The sequence below is a fragment of the Eptesicus fuscus genome, chromosome 2, assembly GCF_027574615.1.
Source record: "Eptesicus fuscus isolate TK198812 chromosome 2, DD_ASM_mEF_20220401, whole genome shotgun sequence".
Classification (NCBI taxonomy): Eukaryota; Metazoa; Chordata; class Mammalia; order Chiroptera; family Vespertilionidae; genus Eptesicus; species Eptesicus fuscus.
The window spans coordinates 70,601,586-70,628,619 of NC_072474.1; the positions used below are offsets into that span (position 1 = coordinate 70,601,586).

At 38.5% G+C, this 27,034-nt stretch overlaps 1 protein-coding gene and 1 non-coding gene across 2 annotated transcripts; both read right to left on the reverse strand.

Annotated features, from left to right (window-relative positions):
• Window positions 1–1,808: 1,808 nt before the first annotated feature.
• EREG (epiregulin) lies at window positions 1,809–23,402 on the reverse strand. The gene is made up of 6 exons (XM_054722083.1): window positions 23,385–23,402; window positions 21,249–21,375; window positions 9,412–9,498; window positions 7,804–7,927; window positions 7,031–7,180; window positions 1,809–5,019 (listed from the first exon to the last, which is right to left on the reverse strand). Exons 1-6 carry the CDS (start codon window positions 23,400–23,402, stop codon window positions 4,938–4,940), a joined length of 588 nt encoding a protein of 195 aa, XP_054578058.1. The 3' UTR covers window positions 1,809–4,937.
• On the reverse strand, window positions 17,486–17,650 carry LOC114232290 (U1 spliceosomal RNA). The gene has a single exon (XR_003618326.1). It is a non-coding gene; the product is annotated as a U1 spliceosomal RNA (small nuclear RNA).
• Window positions 23,403–27,034: the final 3,632 nt, after the last annotated feature.

The window sequence follows — 27,034 nt, forward strand, 5'->3', positions numbered from 1 at the left end:
ATTTTATTTTACCAAAATTTCTGGTTCTCCAAATGAAACTCTAAACTAGATTTCTGATTAGCTCCATGTGATTGTTATGCTGCTTTTTACAGGGCCAGAATGACAGTGAAATTGGAGATCAGAAGACCTTGTTTTTTGTACCATCTTCACCTTTTACTATCACTGTGATCCTGGATAAATTATTTTACCTCTCTGTAAAATGGTCATAGCTATGCCTTCCTGCCCTATCTTCAGACTGGCATGGTCCAAGGAGCTAATAACTGGCACAGCACTCTGTAGGTTGCTGAAGCATGAACGAAGAAAGCCATTACTGCGATGGAGTTCAGAGGGACCAGCTTCTCCTGCTCGAAAGACCTGGGGAAGCCAAGCCTCTTAGTTGGTAGAAGCTGAGGGCATCATGATACATGTTCTGGCTGATGTATTCTTTCAAAAGTTACTCCTTAGTAAGGTGTTTATTCTTTTTTTTCACTTTATTTAAATTTTTTTCAATTACAGTTGACATACAATATTATGCTAGTTTCTAGTGTACAATATAGTGATTAGACATTCATATAACTTACAAAGTGATCACCCCAATAAGTCTGGTACCCATCTGATACTATACATAGTTATTCACATACCCATATTTTTTAAAGGGAAAAAGAAGTCTTTACTTAAAATAAATGTTCTGTGATCAAAAAAATTCTCTTTTAAGATAAGAAGCTGTTCAATGAGTTTATTTATGTTAGAATTCAGCATATTGCCACTACTTTGCTCTAAGTGAAATAAGTCAGTCAGAGAAAGACAAACACCATATGATTTCACTTATATGTGGAATCTAAAAAACAAGATAAATGAACAAACCAAACAGACTCAAAGATACAGACAGACTGATGGTTGCTAGAGGGGAAGGGGTTTAGGGGATGGGTGCAAAATGTGAAGGGATCAAAAAGTACAGATTGGTATTCCCAGAATAGTCATGGAGATATAAAGTACAGCATAGGAAAATATAGTCAATAATATTGTGATAACTATGTATGGGGCCAGGTGGGTACTGGAAATATCAGGGAAATACTTTGTGAAGAATATGATTAACCACTATGCTGTACACCTGAAAGTAATTCTATCTAATAAACAGTGAATATGCAAATTGACCATCACACCATCACAAAGATGGCAGCGCCCAGACCCCTTAGCCCCGCCGGAGTCCCCCAGTCCTTTCAGCTCCACCAGGGGGGAGGGGGGAGTGGCAGGTGTGTGGTGCAGCTGGACCAGCCCTCAGCCCCCTAGCCGCCCAGTACCACCCGAGGATCAGGTAACCAGGGTCAACCGAGGCTTGTGCTGCCAGCAGTGGCAGCAGCAGAGGTGTGAAGGGGTGTTGCCTTCCCCTGATCGCGGGGTCGCCTCCCACCCCTGAGGGCTCCTGGACTGTGAGAGGGGGCAGGCCAGGCTGAGGGACCCCCATCCAGTGCATGAATTTTCATGCACTGGGCCTCTAGTACAAAATAATATCGAATATAAAAAAAATGTTCTTCAAAATAATATCAGTTATTTTTTATTAAATTAGGGAGTTTATTTTGTTTGAAATATTCTTTTTTAATATTCTAAATACTCTTTTAAAATATTAACATCTAGAATTTTATAAATAATGTGACTTTTTATATTTCAAAGAAATTCTTTACTATGGTGGGCAATAAAATGTGATAAAGTTATATACTGCTTTCCCAAACTAAGACCATATGTCTTTATATCTAACCACATTGTAGCCCTGTAACTGCTTTTAAGTCCTTGCATACATTATAAGGAAAAAGAAAAAGAGACTATATTGGTAAAGCTTTTATGCATGGCTTTATTTTTCAAAAATTTTTTCCATTTCTCAACAAAAATAAATAAACATTAACAATATCTTGTAAAGTATCTATATTATCCTTCAATATCTTAAGGTACACAATTATCAAAGCTGATATTGAACACAAACAAATTGATACAATTCAGTACTCTGATAAAGTTCATTATCAAATAAGTTACTTTAATCCGCAGACAATACAACTTAATGTTCCATAGCATCTTTAATATAAACTGTATACCAAAATGGCTCTTTAACTTTAAAAAGTGCAATTACAGAGTACAAAATAAAAAAAAGAGAGAGAGAAATATTTTTAACATCATACCAATTTGAATAACAGCTATGTTTTAGGTAAAATTTTTCTCAAATTAAAATATTACAAAGTACTCCAGAACACTGTTTATATAAGCTGTTACTCCCTTTCTCTCATGTAAATAATAGTAGAAAAAAAACTGAAAATATTAAGAAGTAAAATAAGTGCATTTTTTCCAAGTGTACAGAATGGATATTGCAGCAAAAATGACAAAGTGGATCAGACATTAGCTTTTACAAACTGCATTATTGAAATCAATAGAAATTAGAAACTATAGTATTATGCACTTGTTGCATGAAGATATATTATCTGTCAGAAATTGATTTTAGCTTTCTTCCCAAAGACACAAAAATAAAAATCTGAGTTAGACTAGTCATGCTAGTGCACCATTTCTCCCATTGCTTTGACATTTGGCAGAAAGATGAGAGCAAAAAAAAATGTCTAGAAGAGTAGTGTTCTATTGTACTATTAATGTTCAATATGTTACATATACAGTATATCTCAATTTTGAGGTAAAACCTTTAGTACTAATCATAGTACTTATGTTCTTGATTACAGAGTATGTTAAGTGAGTTATTGTTTGGCCTTGGAAGGAAGCCATGAATTATCATATATACATTGGATTTACATTTGTTCTCAATATCTTGGCTATGAATAGCCCCTTCTAGAAATATAGTGAGAAATCTGTAAAATAAGGAAGACAGACTAAATGTGAGCCAAAATATTTCCATTGCTTATAGGAAACATGAACTGATAGTAATAATTTTACTTTTATTTTTGCCTAGCATTATCCTCATTAAGGCAATTACTTTTTACTTATTTCTCATCCACGAAAAGCAATCTGGGTCCTACCTTTGATTATTTAACATGTATTTCTAAATAAAGACTTAACTTTTACAGGGGCTAGTTTTATAAGCATCCTCAAATGAAGATTAAAAGCACACCTAACTACTTACAATTAGTGATGCAATATGAGTTGAGATGCTTCAGATAAACTAATATGACTCCCTTTTTTGTCAGTAAAATTAATAAATTGAAGCTGATTTCTTGATTAGTCAATAAATACTCTGAAGCAATCCAGATCACTTAAAATAGGCAGACTTTGTTTACAGGTGTCAATAAGTATGTATAGTATTTAAAATGTTTTTTAAGTTTTATATGTTTTATAATAATTTGATTAATTGAGCTCACATGTACATGTGTGTTTGTATGTGAATATGCACACATACACAAATACATACATATATAATTTGTTTGTTCCCCTAATAGTAAAGAACCAGATTCAGGACTTTGGATAAGCATCATGTGAATGCACCAGGCTATATGATGCAGGGATATATATGGAGTCAAGTCCTGGCACCTGGCACCTCAGAGGTTAGCCATCACTTATTTTATCTTTGTTGCCCTGGCACATGTCAGGACAAAAAGTGGAAAAGAATAGACCCTCCCTGATCAAGTGCGTGATCCTGAGAGACTGAAGGTCTAGCATTCAGTGAGAGTCTCCCATGCGATCCCCAGGTGGTAACAGCTGTGGCTCCTTATGCAGTTGCCCCAAGCATCCTTATTAACTCACTGAAACCATAGGCTCTGAGCACAGGAGAAACCATAGTCTCTTCCCAAAAATAAACAAAAGACAGAAAATAAGGCCCTGGTTTCATCTCCGTCTTCATCAGAAGGAATGAATGGTTAAGTCTAAATTGTAAAAACTTTCAAATAAATGTGTTCATTTGGAAAAATACATTATGGCTTATTTTTTTCTTGTTTTCTTATTTTTTCCATGTTCTGCATCAGGATATAATTTAAATATATAATTTCAAATTCTACAAGAAGCTACTTACTTCATTTCTTAAGTTAAAAATTTCTTGGATAGAAAACAACTATTTCTGTCTTTAGACAATATATATAACTATTGTCTTGTACTTTAAAATAATGATTAGTCCATCAAATTTTGGACTATGAGTTAACCTTAGAATTCAGCAAAGTCCTTACAATAATAAATACTTTTAAAAAGAAGCTCTAAGTGTGGATTTTTTTTAAAAAAAATGTCTCAGAAGCAAGAGTTGCCTCACATAAATGCTGTACAAAAAAGGAACTTTGTGAAGCTATAAAAATATCTACTATTTGCATAAAGGATGATATAAATTGGTTCGTTTTCCTTAAGAAGAATCTGTTAGACAGGTGACTAGTATCCATAGGCGTTGTGGGTTGGAAAAAGGAATTGTCCACTTCCCCTCCAAGCAGATAAACAGAGTTAGAGCTGAGGATGGGCCTGGAGGGAGCAGAACTCTCCCAGTTTAGTTTGTTTCAAATGTGTAGTGTTTAGCACATGATCTGTATTCACTTCTCCTCAATTCCCATTTTATCATTGTTTCAATATATGACACAGTGGAGTCAACTTATACATCAAACTATGGTATAAACAAACCAATTATCATTGTTTTGAGGAGTAGAAAAATATACTTATTAAATTGATTTGACCATATATTTAGGCTTAGAGAAATTTGTCCTTTGCTGACACTTCCTGAGCAACTTATTTGTAGCAGGCAAATAAGCTTTGAAGCTTTCAATAAAGCACTTAGCTCAAGAAAAAAAATATCAATTTTCTTTCTATATTAGTTTGTGTACATTATACAAATAGTCTGTCAAAAATAAAACAGAAATAAAAAAGTTTCCAAATATATTAAAAATATACCATTGTTGACTTAACACATGACCCAACATAAATATTATTAATAAAATAGGAATATTGACATCAACAGTCTTGCTGTGCATCCCGGCGCATGAGCTTGGTGGCGCCACTCAGACTTGTGGCAACGCCAGATCCCCTGAGGTCACCCTTTCATACTCGTTCCTTGACTTTTTACTTTCTCGATTTCTGTACCTGGAAATATTCAGGAATGAAACTGTTAGCACTGTAATTAACAGTAATGAGAAAAAAGTATGTTAACAAAAGGAACACTTAAATGGACTCAAAAGGTGCATCTGCATAGTGTTTCCAGAATGACAAAGATGAATAGGTTTAGGTTGGACAAGAAAAAAATAAAAAAGGAGAGAAGAAGAAGTAGCGTTCTGTGGTCAAAGATTTTTTTGTGGGAGAACTGAAAAATTTTGGGGAAGGAAATGGTGAAACATGGTTAAAGGAGACCACAGAGGCCTTAACATTATCTTGAAAATTGTAAAATTTCAAGAGCATGTGACCACATTTAAGCCTCATTTGTTTTTTCTTCCTTTCTTTCCTTCTCTCTCTCTCTCTCTCTCTCTCTCTCTCTCTCTCTCTCTCTCCTTTCTTTCATCTCTACCTACCTACTTAAGAACTAGTATTTTGAATAACACACTATATTATTACATTCTACCCATCACAATGATATAATGCTATCACCAATAAAAATTAAAATAACTAGGATTTATCAGGCACTAACTAGGTGACTGACAATGTTCTAAGTGCTATACATTCATTATTTATTTTATCCTCACATTTTCATTGCCATCTTCATTTTACAGATGAAGAAAATGACGTTCAAATAGGTCACATAACCTGGCCAAGATCTCCTAGCTAGGACTCATAAATCTGTCACAATTTATTTTGTGTGGTTTTTTAAAAATATATTTTTATTGATTTCAGAGAGGATGGGAGAGGGAGAGAGATAGAAACAAATGATGAGAGAATTATTCATCGGCTGCCTCCTGCACGCCCCCTATTGGGGATCGAGCCCACAACCCAGGCATGTGCCCTTGACCTGAATCTAATCTGGGACCCTTCATTCCGCAGGCCAATGCTCTATCCACTAAGCCAAACCAGCTAGGGCTATCACAATTTAGAATCATCTTTCATTCAAGCTATCTTCCAAATATTTTGAGTTGATTTTCTACCCATTTTGGAAGGAGGCATGTAGCCTATGCTTAGTGGAAGAATACATTAAAAAGCCTTTGTTTAGACTCAGTCCTGCCACTTGTCAACTATATGAGCTGGGGCATGTCAGGTGGCCACTCTAGATTTCATTTTCCCGTCTTTACCAAGGAAAGAACTGTAGTCAAAGACCTTCCAGGTGTATTTCAGATTTAATCATATCCAGTTCTGTAGTCATAACTAATTAGGAAGGCATTATTATTTGATGAATACTTAAAATCAAACATGGGCAAAATAAATTTAATCTTATAAAAGTAGCACACTTCAGACATCAAAAGTAGAAGTTCACTACTTTCATAAAGAATATTCAAATATACGTGGAATGATTTGTAACAGTTTTAAAATAAGAAGGACTTCAGGGAGACATTTTAATAGCATCTGTTAGGACTTAATTCACACTGTTCCCATACCCTGGTTCTAACCCTAATAGCATGGCATTATACATGAGGATGGGTGGGACCGTTCTGCGGACTGACCTGAACCACTTTTTAAAAGTAAGCTTTTATAATTGCCTGGAAACTCATTTCTATTTGTCTGCCTTATATTTTAAGATCCTAAGTTTCTGGGGTTATTAATTTACAAGGTTGCACTTTATGAAATACAAAACTCGACCCAATAAATTAATACAAGTGCCTGAGTATAACACTGGCATCATGGCTTACGGCTTACTTTCATATTTATTATCATATTCAATACTGAGTTCTGTAATTAACGTAGGATAAGGAATTCTCTCTGTATTGTATAAGGAACTGATACTCCCAAGTATCACACTCCCTATGCATAAGGTCACATAGGTAATAAGTAACAGAGATAATCATAGAATCAAATCAAGATGTTCTGCTACTATAACTTCTTCCTAAATAAAATCAGTGCAGAGTTCACCTTCTCCCTTTAAAGAATACTTTGTCCATATTTTTACCCAGTTTAAAAGTCTGTATTGTCTAAAAGCGACTGATAAACACAGAGTGTAAACGCGCTGGCTTACCATCTCCAGAAGTAGTAGATGGAGCCGGCGACTAAGAGAAGAACGAAGAGGATAAGAATCACAGTCAGAGCCACGTATTCTTTGCTCAAGGGTTGTTGGACCGTTAGAAAGAAGTGCTCACATCGGACACCAGCATAACCCACCTCACACCTAAAGGAGAATGCAAGAGAAAGATCAATAAATGTTCTCAAATCATGGCTATGGCTTAGTTTGGTAACAACTGATCTCACACTATGATGCAAGAAATCAACAAGGTTTGGCAAAAGATGAATTCAAAGACTGACCTAGAACCAGGCCGCTAGGTACAAAGAGCCCACATTGCTCTCAAGCTAACCTGTGGCATGAAAATGACAGTCCAGTTCAGCGGCCAGCTGACTGCCCACCTGGAATAGGGTTTTGTAAGTTTTTCAGGTTTGAAGTGCTCTTTGTCTACATCCGTGGAATCAATTCCCAAAACAGTGGTTGATAAATATAAGTCCAGTGGCAAGATTAAAAGTTGAGCTGCTATTGTGGCACGTGTGAGAGGGAGGCATCTGAAGCCCTCCCCAGTCTGTACCCCTGAAGTATCTGTACAATTTGATAACTACTACTCTTTGCTCCCTAATTTTTTTTAAAAATCACTTAATAGAGCTTTTAATAGGACATATAAACTGTATGCGCATAGTACATATAAGCTGCTCCCCGTGGAAATATACTAGTAGGGTAACTTCAATAAATAAAAGATAGAGAAGTCCAGGTTAAAAAAACATCTGTTGTTTGTTTGGGGATATTACCTGCAGTATTTTTCACTCATGTCCACCAGGAAGATGCACTGTCCATGCAAACAGTAGCCATTCATGTCAGAGCTACACTTTGTTATTGACACTTGAGCCACGCGTGGACTGTTTTCTGTCTTCACTGTGAAGGAAATGGAGAGTTGAGTATATTCTGTTGCCTTCTTGGAAGCATGAGTCATCCTTTAATAATAGTAACCACTGATCTACTGTAACGAAGCAGGTCAGGTACCAATCAGTAGAGAAGAATTTTCAGGAGCACGGAGTCACTCTAGTATCACATTCCCTTATCAGTAGACACAACACCCGAGTCCAAAAGAAAGTGGCCAACAGACTAAACCAGACAAACCTGGGGATTTAATTCTCAAATGACAACATGTAAAGGTAGAAAAGGTAAGTTGAGGGACACACACACACACACACACACACACACACACAGTATTACCTTCCACAATTATTCACTTAACCAAAATTAGTCTAATTTTTTCAAATCTCAAAATAATTCTGAAATTCATTATTCCAAAAGCAATTTTAAGCTGAATACATTAACTTATTTTAAATAGTTTAATTCTACAATGGCTTTTAAGCTAGCAAGGGTTGCTCTGGTGTACATGCCAGAATTGTTGAGGTTACCCCCAAAGAAACCAAGCAGAGCCTCCCAACATCTCTAACAACGAGTCCTGAGCATGAACTGGATAAACCCCGGGTTACAGATGCCTCAGTTACAGCAATAAAAATAGGAACTTTGTTAGAAACAGTGTTGCAACTTACATGTACAATTCACTTTAGAATATCTTAGTTACTAAAACATGAAGAATGCTCATAATTTTTTTAAATAGCATCTTGATTGCAATACTCTTGTTCAAATAATCAAAGAAGGGAGAAGAAGGCAGACTAAACCTCCAGAGAGCACAATGTTGGAGGAAGACAAGAGAGAAGGTGAACTTTTGGAAAATACCTTGGTTCCTCAGAGTAGATAACATTGGGCTCAATAGCTCAGGATAACCCTTGACTCAATGACTCAACAACCTTTGACTAAATATAAAGCAAGTCTCTCTTGAACCCACATCAGAGTCCTCTGGGGTCCTTGAGAGAAAGACTGTGCATCCATTTATCTTTGCATCCCTAGGCCTAAACACTGTGTTTGTCACGTAGTAAGTAACCCAGGAATGTTTCTGAATGAGTGCTGTGACTACAAAGACAGAACATCACTTGTCCCTCTTACAAAAATAAAATGAAAATACATTGATGATCTACTGTGTACAAAGTTTCAATGTTCCTATTTTGCCTGGGATTCAGCCTGTAACAATGGTTTCTCAGCAAAGCTCTGGGGAATGGCTATAGGAAATCTGATTTTCTTGTTCCTTATCTCTTCAAGATCAAATTTCTCCATATCACTAGAAACACAGTCCCTTTTCCTCCAATTTTTGCTTTGTATGTTTTCCAGGTTGCCAGTTCATAAGGGAGTTAAAAAATTTGTTTGTTAACACAGTAGATAGTCTCCCTCCTTCCCCCCGGCCCCCGCTTTCATATGTATTTATAGTCTTTGAGTTTGCATTTCTGTTAACAATATGTGATCCTTAGCGCTGTTGATAAAGTTGGGCTTACCTAAAGCTGTGCAGTTGTCTTCAGATTCTCCTGGGATACACGAAGGAATCACAGTGGTTCCGAGAACTATATGTAGAAGATGAAAACCTGTTTATAGAAAAAAAATCAAATATGTAATAAATGCTTCAAGGGAAAAAAAGCTTGGTGAAATTTCCACAATAATGCAGCATTTAGAATTTGATCCATCGAAACCATAAAAGAAAATCATTCCTGGAAACAGGCATATAATTGAAAATGAACCCCCACATCTTAGATCCAAGTGTAAAAGCCTTGGCATTGTATTCATAGTTAACTACAGATTTAACCTGCTTCAAATGTTTCACAGGAATCTTTTCCAAGACCTGATTTTGAAGTTTGATACCGTAAGAAGCTTAGAAATTCAAAAATTGTAGGATTTCTGATGTTTTATTCCATGTTATGCTTGAAACAATGCTCCAAGATGGAACCTATCACAAAAAAATGATTCAAATTCAAATAAGAATTAGGTTCTACTTATGCTAACAACTATGCAGGACTCTCTACCTAAGATACATTCCTTGTTGACTTAAGTGCCTAAATTCTAAATTACTCTGGCATTGTAAAATGTAATCTAGGCAAAGTCAGAATATATCTTATCTAACTCGGAATGCACACACATGCACTGAGCCATAGAACACAGTTTCTGTCAGCCCAGGAAGCATTTGAACAGAATGTTTCATCCTGTATCTCCAATGAAAAGGTAAATATTGGAAAACAGGCACCAGAGTGACTCAAGTAGTTTCTTCATTGTGTAGAAAGCATAAGATGAATGCTTTTCATCACATAGGTATTTTCTGAAGAGAGTTTAGTCTTATCTGTTTAATAGGCATTTGTACTTCAACTACTCTTTCCATTCTTAGGAGTAATTCTTATATAAATATAAATGATGGTGTTAGTAGTAACATTGGCAGCAGTTAACATTTCTTGAACACATACTATATGCAGGCACGGTTCTATCCTCCTTGTCTTTATTATCTCATTTAATCCCCTATTGACTCTTAGAGGAAGATACTATTGTTGCTATTAGACATATGAGAAAACTAAAACATAAGGAGTTTAAGCAACTTTCCTAAGGGTACATAGCATTGTTGTGAATGGGGCACTTGCAGAATTTGGAAACAGACAACAATGCTAGAGTATAATAGACATCACATGGAACAAACAAGTGCAAATGTAATTGAAGCAGATTATTTAATCCCAGACGGGGCAACAAAAGGCAATCCTGGGAGAAAACTTGTTTCCCTCCCTTAGAGTTTTTGGGAGAATTAAATAAAATGGTATTTTTTATTTTTTTTTTTGAAATAATGCCTAACATACCAGAGATCCCCATACATGTTCCTTCCAAGTCAACCTCTAGTCTCTAGTGTTAGCAGGATATACAGGCAGTGCCCTCTACTGGTCTGTTCCAAGATTATTTTATTTTTCTCAAAGGAGGCATGTATCTGTTAAGCAAATTGCGTAGTTTTTTTTTTTTCTTTTGCATCAGCATCATAGTTTGTAATTTAATGTTTCACACTTGACATTCTAACAATGCTGTGGAGTAGTTATTAGCCCCAAATAACCTTAGTGCAGTTAAATTAAATGTCTTGTCCAAGACCAATTATCCAGTGACCATAGCAGATAAGAACCAGAAAAGCACCTTCTGACATCAAGCCTCATCATCTTTCAATGATTTGAAAATACTTTTTGAAGTTTAGAGCTAACCCCCGCCTTCTGTATTTCTACAACAATGTAAATGCTGCTTCAATTACTATTATAAGGGGAAAGGGAAAAAAAAAACATCTTTCTTAAATGACAAAAAAAAATTGCTAAAGTTTAGATTTCATTGTCCGTTGAACAGAAATGAGAAAAGATTACTTTGTCCACATAGTTTTTCATGGAGAATGAGCTAGAATCTCATCCAAGTCCATTTGGTTCTACATCTCAATACAATTTTGCCATGTGCTTTAATGACTGAAGAATTAAACCCTTTAACTTATACAGTCTGCTCAACACAAACTGAAGTTCTAAAGTGTTTTTATATCCTTGACCCTCCTATTCTTCCATATTTCTTCACCTGAGGAGTGCATGGGAGGTAACATTACTAATTCTCCCGCCAGGAGAGGGCCAGCCAGGCCCATTGTGCAAATGTACACCTGAAGCTCATTTCTTTATCCTTTGCAGGAATCAGAAACTAGCCTCTCCTGTTCGGGATTGCTTCCAGCTGCAACCTGCGACAATATTAGAATCCAGCTAATGGTTTGGGGGTGTTGCTTCTCGGTCCTTTTTTTTTTTTTTTAGGATTTTAGCAGTTGTTAAATTTTCCACTGTTGGACACTTTGTTCCACTTGGTCAGGCCACAGGTGAAATATTTGTCTTTGTGAATTAAAGAATGTTCAGTGCAGGGCGTGCCTCCACAAAAACTGGGCTCTCCTCGCCTGTGACACTCCCTTGGACATAGTCCATCGCTCAGGATGGTTTCTGTGAGACTCACGACGTTAATCCAACATCCGGGTGTTCTACAGGAGAAATTGTAAATAATTTTAAATGCTACTCTCAAAAGCAAGTGTGTAGACTCCGGTTCCATCGCGAATGTATGTAACCAATAAGGTAGCAAAACTAGTTCTCAATCGTGTGTTCATCTGCACAGCTCTTTTGCTTTAAAACACTGGTTCTGAAGCTTCCCTCCACCTCACCTCTGCCCCAGACCCTTGCAAACTGGGGTAAAGGAGTAAGTGGAGGAGATTAAAAAAAAAATTGAAAAACTCCACCATGAAAGATTCTGATATCTACTATCCTGTACCCTTAAGAATTACTACACATTATTTTAAAGCCATACAGAAAAGGAATAGATGCTAAAGTCATATCCATATATTTCTTTAACCTTACAGTTTTTCATGACTTTAGCATCATAACTTTAGTGTTATCTATACTAATAAAAGGGTAATATGCTAATTAGACCAGATAGACCAGACATCCTTCTGGACGTCCTTCCGGACAAAGCCGCAGCAGCTGTGAGGGCCGAGGGCCAGCAGCGTTGGAGAGGAGCCGTGGGAGAGGCCACAGCATGGGCCGGTCCAGCACAGTAGCCCCTTCCGCAGAGGCAGCGGGAGAGGGGGCTGCATGATTCCGGTCCCAGTGCTGCCCCTTCAGCAGAGGCAGCTCAGAGGCAGCGGAATGGGCCCAGGCCCAGTGCCACACCTCCACAGAGGCTGGACAGGGTGCGACCTGCTGTGCCTCAACCTCCCACAGCCCCTCCCCGAGCCGGCCTGGCCCCAGATTGCCCCCCACCACCAGTGGGTGGAGGGCGGGGCCAGCGGCCACGGTGGCCAGCAGTGGCAGCAGCAGCGGGTGATGGGGTCGCCTCCCGCAGAGGGAGGCCAGAGGCAGCAGCAGTGGCGGGGTCTTCCCTTGATTGGCCCTGTCGCCTCCCACAGAGGGATGCCAGACTGCGGCTTAGGCCCACTCCCCACAGGTAGGACATCCCCTGAGGGCTCCCAGACTGTGAGAGGGGGCAGCCCCCCCACCCCCAGTGCGCGAGTTTTTGTGCACCGGGCCTCTAGTTTGAACATAGTGATCTCTCTAAGATTCAACTACTTGGGTTTGGATCCTTGAACAGGGTTCCTGCTAAGAAAATAATTCACCATGATACTAAAGATTATGGATAGTGTCCGTGTCTCAGAAAACAGGTCTAGTGGCAAGTTCACATTGGCAACTAAAACATGAGGAATTCTGCTCAAGGTGAAACGGGGTAAAGGATTTGTGAAGTCAAAGCTAGCAGGTGAAACTTCTGTTTCATTACTGCTATAAAAATCAAAACCCCTTTCGAGGCCATTTTTTCTGTCAAACTTCAAAATGGGTTTTAGGATCCTGAAGCTCACCTATTCATCCCTCTACCTTCACCTTTCAGAGACTGTGTCTCAGTGAAATCTCAACTGCGCCAGCAGGAAGTGGTGCTGGTGACTCACAGGATACAAACCACCTCTACCCTGTGAGTCAGGGCCGGGCCTACACCCTTACACAATATTGGGGACCGCACGCGTGGGAGAGGTTGAGTGCCATTACCTGAATGGGGGTAGCACTAAATGTTGTGGGCCCTGGGGCCTTAAGAAGTGCTTGCCCAATAGCAGGAGGGAGGCCAAATGTCAAACGTGTCTAATTACACCTGGTTTCTTTTGACCTTGCTTCTTTTGCCCGCACTGAGGGGCTCATCTAGAAGAAGGCAGGGACTCCGTGACTAGCCTACCAAGTCAAGTCAGCAAAATCAATGGCAGTTCCGGGAATAAATAGGCTCCCCTGAAAAAAAAAAAATCAGGCACATACAAATAACCCAAAATAAAATGAGATGGGTTACAGGATAAAAGGAATGAAATTTTTCTCCCTAATTTTACCTTTTATGTTTAGAACAAAACACCAAACTTATAATAAATTGTATTATTTGCCCAGCCCAAACAGGTAGTAAAACCCGTTTTATTCACATTTTTGCTATGGTCACATGCTAATCTACTCATGGACTGCTAGATTTCCACCTCTTCCATGGAGGTCTATAATTTTAGCATATGTGTGTAACACAGTAGGCATGTTATGTCTCGTACACTTTGAAAGAGTGAATATGCCTTCACCATTTCCACATGCTTTTGTTTTAAATTACATTCCACTATTAGATGAGCTCTTGCTGCACCTTGGTTAAAATAACTGTAAAATCTTTATTATATTACATAATGTAAACCACTGCTGTCAATACTTTCTAGTAACATCCTACTTTTCATATATTTATAAATAACCTTGTCTTTGTTTCCAGCAACCATTCTCTTCTTACAGCTTTTCAATGTTAACTTGTTAACTAAACTTCATTAAAAAACTAAATGTAAAAACCAATTAAAACTACTTGAGACCAAACAGAATGAAATCAGAGGTGGATATGATAATGGTTACAAATAAGTATTTCTTTTAATTTTGACATTAACAGATAGCCATAGGATCCTATTTGTCAAGGGAAAAGGAAAGACTTCATAGGCCATCATTTTTTTCAATTCATAGGCATTATACCCTTCAATTTTGGTAGTAATTTCTAAATCATACTTCAAAGTGCTCATAATTAGTCATTATACAATGCTACACTTAAAACTATTCAAATCAAGAGTCAGTGTGTCAAACTATAAGGGATTAGTTTAGTTCAACCTAAAATAGACTTAAAGATGTATCTTGTTCATGATAGAAATCTTCTCAGAATGCAGGAGGATGCATATCACCTCTTGTGTAAAGGATACAATGCTATTATTAATCTCAGTGTTTGGAATTTTGTGACTTAAGAGCTCCTAATATGGGGCATGCATCCCCTAAAAGCCAGATACATTTCTAGAATATTATTTCAAATATTTTATTGTAATTTTTTTCCTTTCAAGATAATGTTATATGGATCTTTATATAACTTTTTTTTTTTACCTGTCTCCCTTCCATCTTGTTTCTCACACCTATCCCCATAGATCCAATTCAGAAATATAAATTACTACTACATTATTGTTTCAAAAGAAACATCTCCTAAAGGGGCCACAGTTTGGATTATGAGTGTTTGCCATTTGCCTTCTTTTCATTGTGGTCATATTGTATGTGGCCTGAAGCTTTGAACATGTAATGGCATCTTTAGAAACAATGACTATTATCACATGCATTCTTTCTAAAGGCCTAATGCCAAAAATGAATTTCCAAAGGAACTGAGTTTTAATCAGTGAGCATCAAAAAAAAAAAAAAAAAAAAAAAGAGGAAAATATAAGTACACAAAAGTAACTTTAAAGTCTCAGAGTTAATTGCTTTTCATTCAGCAAGACTGCATTATGCACCTAGCACATTTGCAGCTGCTAAAAAGTTGTACTTTGTAAAAATATATTTTTGTTAAATTGGAGATTTCAACTTCAGTAAGAAGCACGTATGCAACCATAGTATAAGGCTAGGATGGGAAGAACTTAGTTACACCCAATAAATAAAAAAGGAGAGCAGCTTCGCCTATATTTATTTTTAGTAACTACATGTCTCAAATTATATTTGTTCAATACATACCTATTGAGGGTTTTCTCTCTGTATGATATTGAACAAGATGCTGAAAGGAAAACTGGTGGAAAAGCTATAGCTCCTGTCCTAAATAGAGTTAATGGGCTAGACCAGTGGTTGGCAAACTCATTAGTCAACAGAGCCAAATATCAACAGTACAACTATTGAAATTTCTTTTGAGAGCCAAATTTTTTAAACTTAAACTTCTTCTAATGCCACTTCTTCAAAATAGACTCGCCCAGGCTGTGGTATTTTGTGGAAGAGCCACACTCAAGGGGCCAAAGAGCCCCATGTGGCTCGCGAGCCGCAGTTTGCTGACCACGGGGCTAGACACCTGGGGATGAAGAGGAAAGAAGAGAATTCACAGATGATGTCAAGTTCCTGGCTATACAATACCAAGGAGGGTGGTGCCATTAAAAGAGTAGGAAGCAGGCAGACCAGCAGGTTTGCAGAGACGCTTAGAAATGGTAGACATGAACGGAGAACATAATGAGTGAAGGAATTTGAGTATGTAGTTCACACATCACCTATTTACACTTATTAGGCCCTTAGAAACACAAATCTTAAATAAAAGAGTAAGAACTGAGTTGATGAAGTCTATTTGAAAATCATATGAGGGAATATAACCTTTAAAGGTATAGGAGCCTTTCAGATTTCCCAAGGGAAAGAGTATGAAATGGAATATAATAGAACTTCAGGAAATATGTAATCAAGAGTGATTAGAAATGGCCAAGGAAATTCAAGAAAAAGGGAAGTTCAGTGTTGTATGAACCAATAGGTAGAATTATAAAAGTAGGCAGGGGTAGTTAGCAAAGCAATTATATAGGAAGAAAGTATGAGTGATGCCATCATAAATAGGATTCATTATTATTCAGGGCAAATGGCGCTAAAATCAGCAATAAAAGTGGCTAAGTTGACTTTTTTAACCACTTGAATTGGTTTTATGTTTGCATCCGGCTTACCATTAATATTAATTTTATTTGTCTTGGTAACTCAAGCATTGATTATTCAAACTTTGAATTATGAGTGCCAATGGAAAACCCATTAGGCTAGTGATTCTCAATCCAGAGTAATTTTGCCAACCAGGAACATTTGGCAATGCCTGGTGACATTTTTGGGTGTCACAACTGGGGCGGGGGGGGGGGGGGGGGGGGTGCTACTGACATCTAGTGGATAGAAGCCAGTGATTGCTGCTAAACACCCTGCAATTCATAGAAAGACTCACATAAAAGGATTATCCAGTCACAATGTAAATACAGCCAAGGCCCCAAAACCCTGCATTAGACACATGAGGGATGGAGTCTAGTTCTAGCTCAGAAACTAATTTTATTTCCCTGCAACTGAGATTCCTTTTCTCTGAAAATAGAGACCTAGGAATGGAGTAGGTTAGAGAGGGGGATGGAATTTAGATTAAATTACTCTAAGGTCCCTTTCATTTCTAAAACAATACTTTTCTTTCTTTTACTGACTATTCATCATTCAGTCATATCACTGCCCAATTTCTCCCTCCCTCTCTCTCTCTCTCTCTCTCTCTCTCTCTCTCTCTCTCTCACACACACACACACACACACACACAGTGTGTGTCATTTAAAATATGCTTAAATTTTGTTAGGCATATCATCAGTGAATACAGACATAAATGGGGAAACATGGGAAGAACAATTATTAGGTCTTATCATAAACAACAAAATTGAATTTTAAAGAACTATTGCTTAGTTTCAAAATATTTAGCTTCTCAAGTACATTTCCAAAGAACAGCTGGATGAGTCAAAACATAGTGGTGAGAATTCTAAAAGTATCAAGCGTATCATGCATCCAGCTAACATTTACTGAGTGTTTAATATTAGTGTATCACAGTGTGAATGAAAAAGATGAGTGCACCATCAGTAAGGAGAAACAGGGCTAGATACACAGTACTACTTGAAAAGGGCAGGACCACAGGAATGGGAGAGGTGTCAGGGGGCTGGGGGACAGGCTGCACATTTTTTATTTATGTATTTTTATTTTATCTTATATTATTTATTGATGCCAGGGGAGAATGTGAACACAGTCCCCCACTTCCACAAATTATGCAGTCGAGTTTCCCACAGTTGGGGGGAGTCTCGGGGGTCAGCACATCTGGAGTGTAATAGATACCCCTGGTCCTGAGGAAACCATCTTTGTGACCATGGTGTGTTCCCTGTCAGGTAAATATGCATACTTATTTTTGAGTGGTGCAAGAAAGGTGGAGGGGGTTATCAGAAAAAGCTTGACACTTTTCTCTAGACTTAAAGAATGAGCAGAACTTTCACCAAAAGTGAAGAGTGAGTTAGGGTCATCCGCACATTAAAAAAATGAAGCCTTATGTGAGGGATAACACTTCTTTTTAAATTTGTTTTCTCGTTTAAAAAATGTGAATAACAATAATAACTTTCCTGGTTAAAATGGAGTTATAAAGTTTAAATGAAGTGTTTTATAAGAAAGCACTTGAAGACGATGATGATGATAGCTCTAATTTTAAAAGTGTTTTTTTTTATTATTTTCTAATATTCAATTTGTTAATTCCATATACAATAACCTGATAGCATAGTTATTATGATCTCCATCTTACAGATGAGAAAACTGAGGTTCACAAAGGAATAAATCTTTATGGAGGCATAAAATAAAATAAAAACTGGGGTGTGAACACTACATTCTATGTACTATCTATGTCTCCTGATTCAAAACTATCAAATTTGACATATATAAATGTGTATATTTTTAATATATGAGAGTGAGACATTTTCCCTGATCTGGAGGATTTGCATTTAATTCACTTTCATGCCTCAAATTTAAAATTCAGGATTTTTGTCCTAAGAAAATTAAGGGTTAACATTTTTTTCTGGATAATTATCAAATCATCTTGTGTATTATAGATAGTATCCTAGTTAATAAAGTCATTACTTTAACCTAGAATGTCACAGAACTTTTATTTGCCCTGTAAGTAGACACCCAGTCTTTCATCACACATTGCCAGAGGACACTGAGTCTGCCATATTACTTCACTTTTTAAAGCTTCCAGAATTGCTATACCAAGGGGATGGCTGTCAGGGTGCTCCTCCCCAAGGATATCACAGCTCTGGGGAGTCTCACCATTGTCTTCCTTCCAAAGGAATGTTCCCAGCAGAAATTACAACCATATTAATTAGACAATTTACATAAGTCTATATTCAGAATGAAGTCTTACAGATGAGGAAACCACACCTTAATTTATAGTCTCTTTGAAGAGGATTTCTTACATGACATTTGCATCTTCTGTGTGACAACCAGGAAATGGGAGATTCTTGGGCAAAAATGGACAGAAGACATTTACTCTTGCCATTTACTCTAGTTTCTTTACTGAGCCTTAGTTTCTTCATTTGTCAAACTGGGCTATTCATACCAACCTCATGCAGTTATTTTAAGAAGTAAGTGAGATGATATGTGTAAAGCACCTACCACACAACATGATTGGCTCACAGTAGGCATTTGGTAACTGTTAGTTCTCTTCCAAACTCCTGAATTTGGCCCCCAATGGGGAGCCACACACCCCAATTACCCAAGTTGTTCATATGGCCAGATGATGTGGAAGGCAGCTGGGTACCTGGATCAAAACCCAGACAGGAGAGGCCTGTCTTCATGTTTTCTGCCTAGAGGTGTCATCTCAGGTGTGCTAACATGCAGGCAGCTCACGAACTCTCGGGTCAACAGAAAAGATCCTAGGAGAGCCAATGTCTCACTGAGATCCATGCTTCCCATATTTTCAAGAAAATAAATGTTTATTCTGCTCAATTCTCTTTCATTGTGCAATGAGGTACGGAGAAATTGTCTTGAAGATATCATTCAGGAATATGCTCAAAAGTCCATTGGGGTATCAATGAAAATGTTTTATTTTATAGATCAAGAGCCCCTAAGTATCAAAAAGACATATAAATTCCACAAAATGGAAATAATAAACAGTTTGCTGAAATCTAAAATAAATGAGAAAAATCATTCAGGAAAAGTTTTTCTAGATTATTTTTTGTTGGCGGGGGGCAATTTCAGAATTAACAGATGACCTTATCTTTTTCCCCCAGGTGCTTTAGAATAAAACTATTAGACTTGCATACTTGCATAGAGTGGGGAGAAATGATACAGAACTTCAAACAGGAACTTTCCTAGTGGCAGAGAAACATCTGAACGCACTGGGAAAACAGAAACTGACCTAGCTCATTTGGAAATGGGCTTGGCAGCTGATGAAATAAGTGAACTATAATTAAGTAATGCAATAAAGGAGTTAAGCACTTTCATGACAACAAAAACACACACAACATAGGTGGGTAGTAACCAGGTTATTCATAGGCTCTTGCTGTCTCAAATTAGAATATTTAATTTGTGTCCCAGAACAGACACTGGGCATTGTTCAGAGGCAACCTCCCAGGTGAGGGGGGAAGCGCTGAGCCACTGTGACCTCTAGGTTAAGTTCTAGCTCTAGGAAGACTGTCACCTTTCCAATTTTATTATTTCCACGGAGATTTAAAAACAAAGACAGCAGAGCCACATGATTTACTCGAGAATCTTCTACCGAGACCTTAGCACAGTTTTGGTAGAAACCAGACATCCAGTTTCCACTTACATTCCTGAACTTGGACAAGTTCCACTATGCATAGTATGCATTTCATTAGGTCTCAACCCCAGAGATAAGGCGTGCCGAAATAACAATTTAACTGTCACATCCTGCACAGGTAGGTAGGTAGGTAGGTAGGTAGTTAGGGGAATTCGCCTCATTGCACGTCCAGAAAGAATGTGAGACTGGCAAATTTTATTTCCTTATTTAATCTTCCTATACAGCTCCAAATTCCTCTTGAACTTTAAGGAATGAAGGAGAGAAGCAATATATATGTTTTTCAAACTAGGAAGCTTACACTAGATCCCCCACCCCTGCCCCCTTCATTTCAAATAGGATGATGACAGGCAACAAAGCACACTCAGCGATAACAGGCTGTGGGGTGCCTTGCCCGCCAGTGGAAAGCGCTGACCAGCCACGAGGGTTCAGGGACAAACCCGAAATGGCAGGTGAGAGGGTGGGTTGGCGGCGAGGAGCTCCAGGACCTGGGCGCGTCCCTCCGCTCCAGGTAAGTGAGAACAGCGGTTTCATTGGGGGGGGGGGGGGGGGGTCTGGGGCTCCAGCAAACCTGCCATCCGCGCCCCCAGAAGCTCAGCCAGGCTTGACTTAGAAAACTGAGGGCAAAAACGGCAGGAAAGCACTCCTTTCCCAATGGTCTCCCATGCCCCAGTCTCATCTACCCCCTTTCTCCTCCCCACCCCCGGCCCCTACGAGAAAGAACAGGGCTTGAAGCGTATCAGCAGTGCATCCAGGTCTTGGGGTTTCCAGAACAGCAAATTTAAAAGCAAAACCCAAAAGCTTTTCGACTTTTTATTTTGCCTAATACGGAGCTGTACAAAGTCATGCATGACATATATACCAATAATTAATTTATCCATGAAAAGCGTGTTGTTGTTTTTTTTATGCCGATTCCCCTCCTCCCGGACCCTACCCCATGGCAGCCCCGGCTGGAGGGACAGACGGACTCGCATGCAAGAGACGTCATTTCTAAGTGTAGCCGGCGGAAAACTCCCCGATTGTCAAATGACAAGTGAAACGCGGCTGCACCGGTCTCCCCCCGGGCGGCCGGCGGGCGGGGGCTTACCCAGGCACAGCAGCAGCGCGGGGACGCGGACGCGGGGGGCGAGGCGCGGTTCCATCCTGGGGCGCTCTGCCGGGCGGCGGGCGGCGCGGCGGGGAGGGAGCTCACCGGCTGGGAGCGCGGGGTGGCCCGGCTGCGGCTGGAGCGCGGTGGAGAGACCGGACGGCCACCAGTCTGCCACGTTCCCCTGACGCTGGTCTGTCCGGCGGTTGAGCTCGCTTGCCCCACGACACGACTTTTATAAGGGCCTGGGGAGGAGCCTGGGGCTGGAGGACTTACTAGCGGGGTGAGGTGCAAAGTGTCCAGAGTTTCATAATGGGCCGCAGGGGAGGAGTGGCTAGCGCGCTGTCCGGATGTCCTCCTCCCTCCCTGAACACCTGACGGTGGCTGAGGAATGAAAAAATGCCCTTCGGGTTAGCCGGGGACTACTCCCCAAACTTTTCCATCTTCCCCTCTGACTCCTCAGGGTGGAGGTGGGGAGCATGGACCAGATGGATTGGTTTGCTTTTGTGGGGTCACTTGCCTGAAGAGTGGGTGGCTTCAGTTGCTCTGGGTGACAGGCATAACTTGAACCCAAACCAGCGCTGGTGTTCCCAATAGTGGAAACGATGTCTGGTTTCTGCCCAAACTCTGTGTGTGTGTGTGTGTGTGTGTGTGTGTGTGTGTGTGTGTGTGTGTGTGCACGCCACCATCCAGGGGTGCCTTTCCTGGCCACATCTTCCTTCTCAGTGCCTCTGTTTCCATGGTATTACATGCATTTCTGGCTTCACTGTAGCGAGTAAGTATGAAGAAAGTCCTAAATTATATATTTCATTCTGTCCTATTTGCTATCCATCAGACTACTGCTTATGATTTAACTTCCCCATTTTTTTTTTTCTTAATCCTATCACTTTCTTGTACAAAATCTTTCCGTGCCTGCTCATTGCCTTTTGGACAAGACCTGCCACAAACCTGAACCCAGTCTTTTCAACCTCAGCTCCCACTAGCTCGCCAAACCATCTCAGCCCAGCCTGGCTGGAAAACTCACTACACCCTTCCTTGTTCCCACTTTCCTGCCTGTGCTGATGGAGTCACAGTTTGGGGGAATGACTGACTCTTACTGGAGCTACTCAAGTCCTACTCATTTTCTCAGTTCTCCTCAAAGGCCTGGATTTCTTGGCCTTCCAGATATCTCTTTTCATTCTGACTTCTCACAGCCATTATTTTTTATCTTCCACCTAGACTCATAGAATTCTAGATTTGGTACTTCACACCTGTTGAAACTACTTGGTATTATTTAAATGTTATTGGCTGTAAGTCATATATCCAAATCTGCATGAATACATAAATGATTTTACTTTTTATTTTATCCCCCGGTAGGGCCTAAGAACAGTGAGTCATTTTAATGTTACTGAAAACATATTTGAATAGAAAATGACATCTGATGGATGTTAATAACTCCTACCTTCCTACTTTTTATTGTTTTCTTATTATCCTCTTTTTCCCCCACCTTTTTCTTCCTCACCCCAAATGGTGCCCTTTAATGTCCAGAACTTTCATGTTGGAAACAAATGCTTACTTAATCCTTCCATCATGGTTAAGATTATAGATTTAGTAAGTCTGCTGTTGAACCTTTAGACAAGTAATTTAATCTCAGTTTCCTTGTATGTAAAATAGAGATAATAATAATAAAAATCAAGATAATGAAGGTACTTAACCACAATGCCTACCACAAAGTTATCACTCATTAAAAATACCTATTATTATATGTAAACATTGATGCTAGCTCGTGGCAGGATGGTGGTACTTGGTGGGTGGTCAATAGTCATGAATCAATGCATAGTGGGAGAGAGGTAGAATTATGGGCTCCGAAATCTAGCTTCGGAATCTACCAAGAAATCAAGCAGAAAGTAACTTATCACTTAACTGCTCTTTTGTAAAGAAAAAATGAAACCAAGAAATATGATCCTGGGACTAGGTTGAAGTTTTACTGAGCATTGATAGAGATCACAATTTAGTAAATTAGAATTAGAAATAGCTTTTGTTTTACAAAGTAGATTTGGAAAATAAATAGCTCAAGTGTTTGAAAAATTAAGGCAGAATTTGAAAGAATGAGGTGTCAACTGGGAGTGTTTCCTTATTCTGCACGATGATGAGGAGGTACTGGCAAGGAGTGACAAGAATGTATTAGTCCTAATTAATGGCTTGTTTCACCAAATACTGTGTTGTGCTTTGTGCTCAAGAGAAGGATGGGGTGGAACGCACTGAGGCGAATGGGGTCATTCCGCAACAGTCAGCTCTATGGTATTGATACGTGGGGAGGAATTTTTTACTTTGTGGCTGATGTTTGCAAGCATGAGATATCATCACTGTGGGGAAAAAAATGCTGTGCTTCTCCCAAAAGTTTCCACAGCAATGTACTCTTCACATGGTGTGAAGAAATCTTTTCTTTATTGGTTCTAGGTTTACTCAATTTTGTAGCCATTAGTTTTTGAGAATGACTCCATCATGACGCATCAGGGAAGATTGGCCACAGCCTCCGCATGTCTTTTTTTTTTAATAATTGTGGACTATTTTCATTAATCGTTCATTTAAATATATACACATAGTATGAATTACAATTATAATTCCTTTAAAGACACAAACATATTTGAAGATAGAACAACTTGGGAAGAAAATAATCAAGTCATATGGAATTTTCCTACTAGGAAGTGAGTTAAACTAATACATTAGCTAGATGAGTAATTCCAAGTCTGAGAGGTATTGGGTTTGTTTTTTTTTTTAAGGGGTTAGTAAATATATATAATGCTATTCTTAAAAATTCATTGAGTCTCTATTATAATTATTAAAATGTATTTATTTTAAATTGATACTAAACTCAAGGTGGCTCATGGCCTATGTTTGTAATTGATACGCAACAAACATGTAACCACTGCCAGGCAGGTAAATGCTGCAAAAATAATATTTTTACATTAAAGTGGGTCCCCTTACAAGAAGTGAGGGAATCCTGGACCACCAGCATCCACATTCGGGCCCTAAACTGGTACAGCCCTACAGACCGCAGCCAGATCAATCGCTGGACCAGCCCTAAAGGGCAACCATCCAGCCTCAGACAAGAACTTATAAAACCTCACAATTCTTCTTCCATTCTTCCCCTCTCCCATGCCTGGCCCCAAGTTGGGGCTCTTTGGGACTGCAACTGATACTTGCTTATTCTGAAATCACTGCTTTTAAAATTGACAACAGAGCACACCTGGTGAATCAGCTTTTTTATACCACAAACATATAAAGCCTTTCATTTAGTTAATCCTTAGATGGAATGATATTGGATCCCTTTTTGTCAATGAAGGCATTGAAAAATAAGGAAAGTGTCCAAGATGAGACTGCTAAGTTTCATATTCAAAATATAAGACCTTAAACATAACTCTGTTCTATTAAACGATCTATTAGATCATTTTGGGGAAAAATGGTTTTATTCTAACTTTAGTTAGATGTTAATTACATGGGGCCTTTTGAACAAGTTCAATTTGAATGAAGAATTTATGTCTTTCATGATAATTTTTAAAATATATGTTTAAATTAAATAAAATCTTATGAAATACAAAAAAGCACACATTTCCAAGAAAAATTCTGGGCTCCATATTTACCCATAACCTTTATAAGATAGCTAGAGGCCTGATGCACGAAGATTTGTGCAAGAATGGGCCTTCCTTCCCCTGGCTGCCTGCACCACCTTCGCTCTGGCCTGAGCCACCTTTCCACCTTCCTATGCTGCCCAGAGTGCCCAGAGGCCCCCAGCGGCTGGGGTGGTGCAGAACACCTACGCCATCGCCATGGCAATGATGCAAGCATCCCACTCTGCCCCCCCCCCGCCGCTCATGCAAATTAACCACCATCTTTGTTGGGTTGATTTGCATACTCACTCCTGATTGGCTGGTGGGCATTGCGAAGGTACAGTCAATCAGCATGTTTCTCTTTTATTAGTGTAGATAGCTGTTTTGCTTTTCGCTTTGACCAAAATCAACAGACTACAATGCTAGTTACACAAATCTCTCTTTTAGTTTATATGCCATCAAATATTTATTGAATGTCTTTGTAATGACATTGTTATATGGATACAGTTAAGACAGGTGCATCCCTGAAGCCAAGGAACTTTTAATCCAGTAAGAAACAAAATAGAGAGAAGGAGGAACATATATTGAATATATGGTACTCTCTTTTATTTAAATGACCTCTATCATAGACTTTTTAAAAAGAGTCTTTCTCTCTGGAGTAATCCATTCTTAATTGAGAATTGGTTCAAGAATTGAAAAGGCAAAATTATCTCCTTTTTTTAACATATAATTAAAGATGTAGAAGAAAATAAAAATTGATAATGTTTTTAAGTCTACCAAATAGTAAATTATATTTTGTCATTAATTGACTTCATAATTTGAGGGTTTTTCTTAAATTAAAAATGACAACACATTTGAAAGTTCACATACTATTTGATTGCTGAGTGATTAACTGGTTGGATGAGGGGACTCATTAAAAAACAGTATCTGCTGTTTGTGGTTTCTTTTAGATTCAGAACTGTAGGTGGTAAGGAACATGAAAGCACTTGATATTTGTTCTTAAATCTAAGTGAGATGTGCTTAATAACAATAATGATAGCAACTAATACTCATATCTAGTATTTTAAATTCACCTGGCAGTTTTAAATGTTTGCTCACTTGTTCCTCAAAATAATTATTTGGGGTAGGTACCTTTTTATTTCCATTTTACAGAGACAGAATTCAAACCAGGCAGCCTGACTCCAGCCAGCACTACACTCTTCACCCCCACACTGTATTATTGCTTTTACTTATAATATTTAGTGCACTTTAGTGAAAGTTTGTTATATGTGCAGTGCTCTCATACAGTCTCATTAAAATCCACATTTCTGGTTCTCTAGTTTCAGATTATTTGCTAAAAGCATTTGCATCCCTTTGCAGATAGTTTTACACTCTTTCCTTAAGAAGAGCGGTCTATGTTATTATTTTCCTACGAAGGAGAAAACCGTGTGTGCCTGTCTTCCACCTTCCATTATCAGAGCAGTTGTCTGTCTCTTTTATTGTTCCTTGTGTTTATGAAAAACATTTTCTTCTAAAAATGTCACATCAAACATGCTTTTTGTGAATTTCATTAGCAGAATCCTCTGAAAAATCATTCAGTAACCAGGGAATGTCAAAAGAGCAGATACTATTTGAAACTCTTAGGAACCTGAGCCATTCTGAAGCTGCTGCTTCTTGTACTTGCCATGAGTTGTGCCCTAGAAGCACCTCCTGGGTCACCTATGTATAGCCACAGACCATTAATTTCACACGTAGCGATGATGAATTAGGAATGCAGGCAGATTAACATCCCTATTTAAAGCAGTACTATTTCATGTTTAACTGACGCCTAGTTGCATGTAATTGCACATTACCTCCATCCAGGCTGCTACTCCTTATGTAACACTTTACAGTTAAAATGTTAATCTCCTTAAAGTTATTGATTCAACAATCATTTTATGCTTGGGCATTCAACAGTCATTTTATGTCTCATTCAATCAGCCTTTGAGGAACTTTCTTTGCATTTTATTGCTAAATCATTTGCGTGATTGTGGCATGATTACATCTGGATTTATACAATTTTACAAGTATTTAATATTCATGTTCTCAGGTGTATAAAAAGGCAAAACATATTTGATAAATGTTTAAGCTTGAAACTTTCATATCTTTTAATCTTCTCAAAGGTACCTGTGAATTACTTTCTAAATCTAAATGGTAATAAGCATTACCTAGGATAGTCTAATTTATGGAGACACTGGGGGTAAAAATATCTACAAGACAGAGTGGTATGCCCTCCAAATTCTAGGAATATTTTATGATTGATTTTTCCCCTCTGTTTAGCAC

What these genes read in the sequence shown, in the direction of transcription:
- EREG (XM_054722083.1), bottom strand. An exon ending in AGACAACTGCACAGCTTTAG is followed by an intron (nt 7,928 to 9,411) that starts GTAAGCCCAACT and finishes TTTCCTTCACAG; the next exon opens with TGAAGACAGAAAACAGTCCA. An exon ending in ATGAGTGAAAAATACTGCAG is followed by an intron (nt 7,181 to 7,803) that starts GTAATATCCCCA and finishes ATTCTCCTTTAG; the next exon opens with GTGTGAGGTGGGTTATGCTG.